We start from the raw sequence: 8,104 nt of genomic DNA on the forward strand, positions 1-8,104 counted from the left end.
TTTTATTTCTTCAAAAATATATGTAATTATACACCATAGTGTAAAAATACAACTTTTATAATTATTATAATATGTAAATTCAAACGGAGCAAACAATATAGCTCTTCAGAACAGACTCAAATTTAGTATAAGTATATTATAATTATTCGTTACAGGTACGGATTAATATTTATTTTTTTATTCAAGATATTTAATAAAGAGAAACCTAGGTATTCTTGATTTTCAGCTGTTATAGAAATAAAATATTTGATTATTATTTTTGTCGTTTATTTGTTTTGTGTTTTATAAATTATTATTATTGTTTAGTGATCAATGGTCATAACTTGTAATAAAATATATTAAATTTATGATAAAAACGTCAAAAATATTTATTGATAGTCTTGAATAAGATTTGGTAATTTGCAAATGCATTCGTCATATTTTGTTTATTTAGTAGCTGATGCTAATTTTATTTTAAAAACAAATTTACTTCTTCAATGAAATCTTCGCCTATAGCCTATAGGTACACAGACGAATGACGATCCATTTTATTTCAAAAACAAATTAAATTGACGTTAGGTAAGTTTTTTTTACTATTACATTATCATCAGTTTAGTTGACAGTTATGTACTTATGTATCACTTGAGTCATTAACACAGCGATAAATTTAATTTATATTATTATTTTATTAAAATTTAAAAAATTTAAAAAGTTTAATAAGTAATAACCACATTGGTTACTAAATATAACCGCATTCCAAATATTTTTTGTTAGTTGTTATCTTAGTGGTTTTCACTTATCAGTATTCAGTTTTCATCTTCTGTTTGATAAAATGTTAGTGAACTTTAAAGTTGAAATTGTTAATTATTTTATTTATTACTGTTAACGCTAATTTCAGTTTGAATTCTCGCTTTGTTATTTTTTACTATAATAGTTTTATTTTCTCCTCCTGTACTCGTAAGATGAGTGTTATCGAAGGCGTCGATAAAGGAAAAGGATCACGAATGCAATTGAACAAATCGTTGAGCAATACTGCTCAGTGGGTCAAATTGAACGTGGGAGGCACTTGCTTTATGACTACAAAAACTACATTGTGTCGGGATCCCAATTCATTTCTGTGCAGACTGTGTTCAGAGGAATCCGATCTCATTTCTGACATGGTCAGTTGGCATTAAAATAAATATATTCAATATTGTGTTATCCACAAAATTCACTAATGCCCGATGTTATTAATCATATTAATATTGAGATGCTGTAGTAAACGAGCAAAATCATATTGTATAACTGTACTCATCTTGTCCTCACGCTATCTAGTTATGGATAGTGGGTCAATTAAATCATGTTTTTCCCTGTCGGACAACTTAACTGTATGCTTATTAAGTTACAACTTACAAGCATTGCCAATTTTACTTATTAGAACAAATCATAACTCTTTGCACTTTAAAAAACCTTCTGGTCCATCAAACTATTTAAGATGATTCAAAAATATGTAAATTTTCATCATGAGCTAAAACCTTTGTTATTATCTTGCTTATTAACTAACACTGCTGTGAGTACTACATCTTCATGGCACATTATATTGCTTTATTTCTAATGTACATATAATGCAATTTATGATATTTATACTGTTCTATGTTTAATGTAAAAATAAAATATTACCTTATTACTTTTCTTGATTTAGGATGAAACTGGTGCATACATGATTGATCGTGATCCAACATATTTTAGTCCCATTTTAAATTATCTCCGTCATGGAAAATTGGTTTTGAATAAGAATCTTGCGGAAGAAGGTAATTTTTTTTATTTTTTTTAATCTAGTATAACTGCAATGTAATGAGATGTTAATAAACAATTATTATAATAATATTATAAACTTCAGTTATTAGCAAACATTTTGTTTTGGTTCTATTCATAACAGAGAAAAAAGTTTACTACAAAAATGTTTTTATTTAAAAATATCTAAAATGATTATTAATATATATATATATAAATATATATACTTTTTTTGGTGGAGGGGGAGGGTTTTCGGTCAACTTAAGAAATTCAATTGGAAAATTTCTTTATTGTAACCTTAATGTGAAATATTTTTTCTCAGTATTTCAATACATCTATCAAAATTCAGACGTAATTTATGAGTTATAACTTATAACTTTATACGTTTTTAAATTTTATAGAAGTAAAGTTATATGTGGATACCCCGTAAAATATTGGTCTACTGCTCCGCTTGTCTAAATTGTCTAAATATTAAATACTTACAACTCGTAAATTACTCGTCCGAATTTAAATTTTTATGCATCAACATTTTTTCACATTATGATTGCAAATTAAGTATAAGTTCCCATTTGAATTTCTTAAGTTGACCTCTAAAATATTATAAAACAATATAAAAATAATAATCATTTTTTTAATTTTTCTAAATAAAAAATAATTCTCCATTATGAATATTGTATTTTATATATGATAAAATGGTTTTAACATAAATGTTGAATAACCTTGTATATTTTACAGTATATCTAATATTTAACATTATATTTTTAGGTGTGTTGGAAGAAGCCGAATTCTATAATATTACCGAATTAATAAATATAGTAAAAGAAAGAATATTACAAAGAGATAAGAAACTTTGTTCTGAGCAAGTGAAAAAACATACTTACAGAGTGTTACAATGTCATGAAGATGAACTTACGTGGATGATTTCAACAATGTCAGATGAATGGAAATTTGAACAAGTAATGTATAATCAAATTTAGTGATGCCTGATTTATGATTTATTTTCCACAAGTAACAACTCTCATTTTTTTAATCAAAGGGTCTATAAGAAATTCCTTCTTAAGTTATATATACTTAGAGTGGTGTGACCACTAGACTATGATATAATAATATTTTAATCTTTGCTATATACAAAAGCATTAAGGTAACTTTTCCTTGCAGCTTAAAGCAGTCTAGATACCAACCATGTCTTATAAACCAGTATTAAACGCTAAACATTGTGTCCAGCTATAGAAAAAATGTATCGAATATTGATACAATTTGAAATCACTGCTGATAATTTATAACTGACCACACACAAGTTTACTGATTGGTACCATATTTAATTTATATATGCTCTGTATAGTTAATACTAAATGTTTATAGTTATAGCAGAATAGAAAATTAGTATAGGTATAATAATTCTATTGAACTAATTTACAATTTGGTTGGTTTGGTGGGTAAAATAATACTGGGAGTATTGCAATGTAGTCTTTCTGCTATGATTTTATTAAAAACAAGAATGTCGTGAGGTATGATACTAAGTATTAAGTAATAAGCATTAACAGCTCTAATAAATGAGTAACCTAAAAAGAAAATTACAATGGTGATGAATAACTCTAAATCTCCCTCATTCCTAAGCACATCACTGTATACTCTTCTTGAATACTCAAGCTAATTAACAATCATGGGTATAATCTATTTATACCTAATTTACACTGCAGACTGCATAGCTATAATTACTTTACTTGCCTACCTTTTTATTATTTACAAAGAATAAATAATAATTTGTGTTGTATTTTAATATCTATATTATTTGTATTTAGCTGGTAAACATAGGTTCCAAGTACAACTATGGAAATTATGATCAAGCAGAATTCCTATGTGTTGTATCTAGAGAAGAGGGTATTGCCGATTCTCCAAAAACTGAATCCACCGATAAAGCTAAGGTAATTTATTACGATTTCAACATTTTTATCTTTGCTAACATAGTTTGTATTTTCTGCACTTGATTTTTTATTTCTATACACATTTCCTGTGTCACATTTTTAGATAAATTATTAATGAGTTTGTGATCACGATCTATCATACTTAAACCATTTGCAAAATGTTCTACTGCTTTGGTATAGTTATTTTGGACCATATATTCTTCACCTTTTTGTATCTGTAATACGTAAATATTAAAGAGTTATACTTTTTCATTTGAATATTGTAGTAGTTCAGCCTCATACTTCTCGTATTACAAATTTTTTTATGTATTTAATTTTATTTGATATAGGAAATGCCATCAATCTGTATCTAAATTCATCTGTTTCTTTGAGTTTGATTTCAGCTCGTTTTTTTTGTACTTTATAATTATAACATTGATCTAATCTTCTTTTTCTATCAAAATCATATAAAATAATAACAAAAACTGTTAGGCCTGTTATAATGCCTAAATGTGCACACATTAAAAACATTTTCTAAACTTAAATAATATAAAATAATTTATTAGATACAATAGATTAGTTTGGTTGTCATAGAATTTTATAAAATTATTTTATTGTTCATTTAGCCAAATTATGTACACTTTTTACAGGAATTGCAACAACGAGCTTCGCGTATGTGATATATGCAGTCAACTAAATCTGTAATCATGGGAGCATGTACATTCTTTAAGACAATATATTATGTAACCAAAGATCTTTGCAGCAAATCTGTTGTCCGATTTACATCTGGACGTCAAAATGCTAGATCCTAGCCTCATAGCTTCTTTATTATTATGCATTGATTTTATAATATGTGTGATATTAAGGAAATCTATAAAACCATGCACAAACACAAATACACGCACATATAAACAAAAGTACTTAAGTTCCAAATTTAAATATTCACATGTTTCTTAATAATTTTTATCACTACATCTTCCAAACCTTATATTTTATATGGAATTAATATGTTATATTATACTCTTTATACTTTTATGTTATGACCAATTTTATAAATTATATTGTCAACATTGTTATAATATAATAGTGCTTCTGAATTTGTATACATTTTACAATCTCATTAACAATCTCATTTTTCAGTTTTAAAATAAGCAAAGTCAAATTTTTTCTCTCTTTCTTTTAATTAACTATGCTTTTGATTAAGAATAATTATTAATAAATTATCACTCGAGGGCGTATTAAATGGGACAAACTGACCAATCATTTAGGGCAAGATATCAACAAAGATCAACTATATCATAACACAGTTATTTACTATTCTTGATTCCTCCCTTACGGACATTTGCTCTATACCAGGGGTGGCGAACCTATGGCACGCGTGCCAGAAGTGGCACGTTGACCAAATTCCAGTGGCACGCAAATATTATTTATCTTAAAAAAAAATTATATTTAAAAGTTTAGTACCTATGAGAAATTTTAAGAATCAAATTTATAAGTTTGTAATAAAATTTTACATATATACTACTTATTTATTAAATTATGTACCTATTTAAAATGTGTGTAATTATTGCATGCTTTTTCTTTTCATCTTACCTAGTAAAATTCATTTTTTTTTTTTGGCACGCGAGCATAATCCAAAAAACTTGATTTTAATTTTTGTCACTTGATCCAAAAAAGGTTCGCCACCCCTGCTCTATACGCTCTTAATAGAACTGATTCTGTAAAAAAAAATTAGAATTAATGTTAAGGTGCTTTTAAATTTAATTAAAAGCCATTTTATTAATCGTATTTTACATATTATTGCATTGTTCTATTGCAATTTAAAATTTTTTTTCATTCATTTTTATGTCATGGACCACTGGATTAGTGTTGTATTTGTGTTTAGATTTTAATGTTTCTTATTTAAAAGTTGTATCTAAAGTTTTGGATAAGTGTAATTGAATTACCTTTAAGAGTATTTTATATTATTACTCAATGATTTATTTAATTTAGAAACTAAATACTACAATAATTAATAGTACTAATAATACCATAAATATTAATGGAAATTGTTTATACTTTATATAATTTGTTTTTATTTTTTTTTATAATCTTTTATAGTATACATTTAATACAATTTCATTTAATTCGTAATATACATGAATTTGTTAAAGTTTAGTTATATTAGAATAAGTTATTGTTATACATTTTTGTCACCAGATTGTACTATCGTCCTTTTATGTGCGATTATGTGTTCATACAAAGTATATTAAAAAAATAAAATAAAAATAATCAATTTGTTAAAAGATAAGTTTAGTACTTTTTTAATCCAATATTTTTGTTTAAAAGCTCAATAATAGTTAAATTCTATTTTTAGTAATATACTAAAAATTAATGTACTATTATGTTACTATTATTATTATTAATTTTATTTTTATTATTACTATTATCGTGCTTAAAAAATAACTTTTAAAATATGATAATGTGTATTGAATATTTTAAGATTTGAACGAAGCAAAAAACAGTAATTGGTTTTCAATAATAATAATGAAAAAAAAATTGTGGGGTCACAATCAATAAATTTATTTTCATTATTTTTTTTTTACGTGTATTCATCTTAATACAAATAATAATACATAATAATCATTCTTTATTATCAGTCCCAAGATGATTTAATTCAAATATTTTTATTACAGAAGTACTATGCTGAACTTAAAGTGGCAGTATCTACATACCTACATTATAATATCTATTTATAACATTTATCTCAATTTATTTTAAAGGAATGTATAATATTCATCTTCAAAAAACATATCATGAATTCATGAACTGTACTTAGTGATATAAAATAAACAGACATATATTATCAAATACAATAATGTATCAATGCATTCAAACTTAAGTATTTAACAATTTTAACATACCTATCAATTAAAGTGATTCACTCATCATCTACATTCTACTGAACATTGGAGAAGTATCCATTTGTCCATCTAATTTCACTTCCAAAGTATGTAGTTTAAGGTAGGTACAATATATGAAATAGTTTAGAAAAATTGTGACTTGTTATATCAGTTTTATAATAATATGCATATTCTTATTTTAGTTTAGTTTATTTGACTATCTCACCTTTTAAAACAGTAAAAATGCTTAAACCTTCAACTTTAAAGGTGGCTCTTAGTAGAGACTTAAATTTTATAAAAATTTAACTAAACATTTATTTTGTGTATGGCTGTCATATTATATTGTAACATATAACTGAAAATTTTCACTTTTGGAGTGGTTTCTGGTATAACAAATTAAATCTAAAAAGTACCTACTTCAAATATTCTCAGTATTATGAAACACACAAAGTACAATAAGTGAATAATGATAATAGGTAGGTACTATATTTTATTTTGATGAATGAATAAGTAAAGTCGTCAATATATAATAATATATTAATATGTATACCTATGTATATATATTGGTCCTGCACTTTTGTTCTTTCAACTTGATTTATAATAATTTCAATGAAATCTATAGAATTGTTTATAATAATATGTACATTATATTATAATCCTTTCACTTTTATCCGTATAACCGTTTATACTTATATTTATCATTATATAAACAAACAGACCGTACAATATATTTTATAAATAATATAATGTTGTATATAAGTATATAATATTTTACAACAATTTTTATTATGCGTGTATCAACTTAATTGTTACTTTTTAACGACAATTTATATTTTTTTCATTGCTGCTGCTTCAAAACGACAAATAAAAAAATAAATATAACCTATTAACCTACTATAAAAACGACACGATCATTGTCTATCGCATCAAACCATCCGTTTATTTCTGAATAATGCGTTATAATTATTATTTTTGTTTCACATAGGCACCTACGGTCGGACCAACCTATACCTACCTATTAATAATTCACGCGCGATGTAAAAACTGTTTGCGTGTTCGCCTCAAATTATGGGGTGGTGGCGCGTTTGCGAATTTTTTAATTATATAATAAATTTAACCACTCCTTTCCTACTATGTTATGTACTATTATGACTGACGTTTAACGATTGGTCAATGCACCTATAGCCCTCGTGCTGTATTATGTGTACCTATATGCGTATTTCCGTATTATTTACAGGGATATAAAAATAATAATATAACGCGAGTACATAATGTCGTAAATGTTGGGTAACAAAAAATGCCGATATGATCTATATAAACATAATATATTATATACATGTACAGTGTACAGTGTACACACACTGCGATTATTATTAAAATATACCTACAAAGTAGGGTACATCCGCCGAGGTGATGTATAATTATTATTTACCGTTGTCATTGTGTCCACTGTTAAATGTTTTACGTACTTACCTACCTAAATATTATGTTTAGGTACCTATGCGCTTGTATGACACCCGTAAAGTTGTTTAGTGTACCTACCCTCAACGGAGTGTGTGCTAGCAG

At 25.8% G+C, this 8,104-nt stretch overlaps 2 protein-coding genes and 1 long non-coding RNA gene across 3 annotated transcripts; 1 reads left to right on the forward strand and 2 right to left on the reverse strand.

The window, feature by feature from the left end:
* Window positions 1-791: 791 nt before the first annotated feature.
* LOC114121521 (BTB/POZ domain-containing protein KCTD5-like) lies at window positions 792-5,037 on the forward strand. Its single transcript, XM_027983908.2, has 5 exons — window positions 792-1,139; window positions 1,661-1,769; window positions 2,518-2,708; window positions 3,555-3,677; window positions 4,307-5,037. Exons 1-5 carry the CDS (start codon window positions 942-944, stop codon window positions 4,334-4,336), a joined length of 651 nt encoding a protein of 216 aa, XP_027839709.2. The 5' UTR covers window positions 792-941; the 3' UTR covers window positions 4,337-5,037.
* LOC126551440 (uncharacterized) lies at window positions 1,316-2,379 on the reverse strand. Its single transcript, XR_007605347.1, has 3 exons — window positions 2,236-2,379; window positions 1,639-1,802; window positions 1,316-1,569 (listed from the first exon to the last, which is right to left on the reverse strand). It is a non-coding gene; the product is annotated as an uncharacterized LOC126551440 (long non-coding RNA).
* LOC126551437 (uncharacterized) lies at window positions 3,668-4,202 on the reverse strand. Its single transcript, XM_050204695.1, has 2 exons — window positions 3,960-4,202; window positions 3,668-3,892 (listed from the first exon to the last, which is right to left on the reverse strand). The coding sequence occupies exons 1-2, from the start codon at window positions 4,185-4,187 to the stop codon at window positions 3,686-3,688; spliced, it is 435 nt and encodes a 144-aa protein (XP_050060652.1). The 5' UTR covers window positions 4,188-4,202; the 3' UTR covers window positions 3,668-3,685.
* Window positions 5,038-8,104: the final 3,067 nt, after the last annotated feature.

Source organism: Aphis gossypii, chromosome 3, assembly GCF_020184175.1.
Source record: "Aphis gossypii isolate Hap1 chromosome 3, ASM2018417v2, whole genome shotgun sequence".
Classification (NCBI taxonomy): domain Eukaryota; kingdom Metazoa; phylum Arthropoda; class Insecta; order Hemiptera; family Aphididae; genus Aphis; species Aphis gossypii.

What these genes read in the sequence shown, in the direction of transcription:
- LOC126551437 (XM_050204695.1), bottom strand. Translation starts at nt 4,187, where the DNA reads ATGTTTTTAATGTGTGCACATTTAGGCATTATAACAGGCCTAACAGTT. An exon ending in AAAAATTTGTAATACGAGAA is followed by an intron (nt 3,893 to 3,959) that starts GTATGAGGCTGA and finishes TACGTATTACAG; the next exon opens with ATACAAAAAGGTGAAGAATA.
- LOC114121521 (XM_027983908.2), top strand. Translation starts at nt 942, where the DNA reads ATGAGTGTTATCGAAGGCGTCGATAAAGGAAAAGGATCACGAATGCAA. An exon ending in TAAGAATCTTGCGGAAGAAG is followed by an intron (nt 1,770 to 2,517) that starts GTAATTTTTTTT and finishes TTATATTTTTAG; the next exon opens with GTGTGTTGGAAGAAGCCGAA. An exon ending in ATGAATGGAAATTTGAACAA is followed by an intron (nt 2,709 to 3,554) that starts GTAATGTATAAT and finishes ATTTGTATTTAG; the next exon opens with CTGGTAAACATAGGTTCCAA.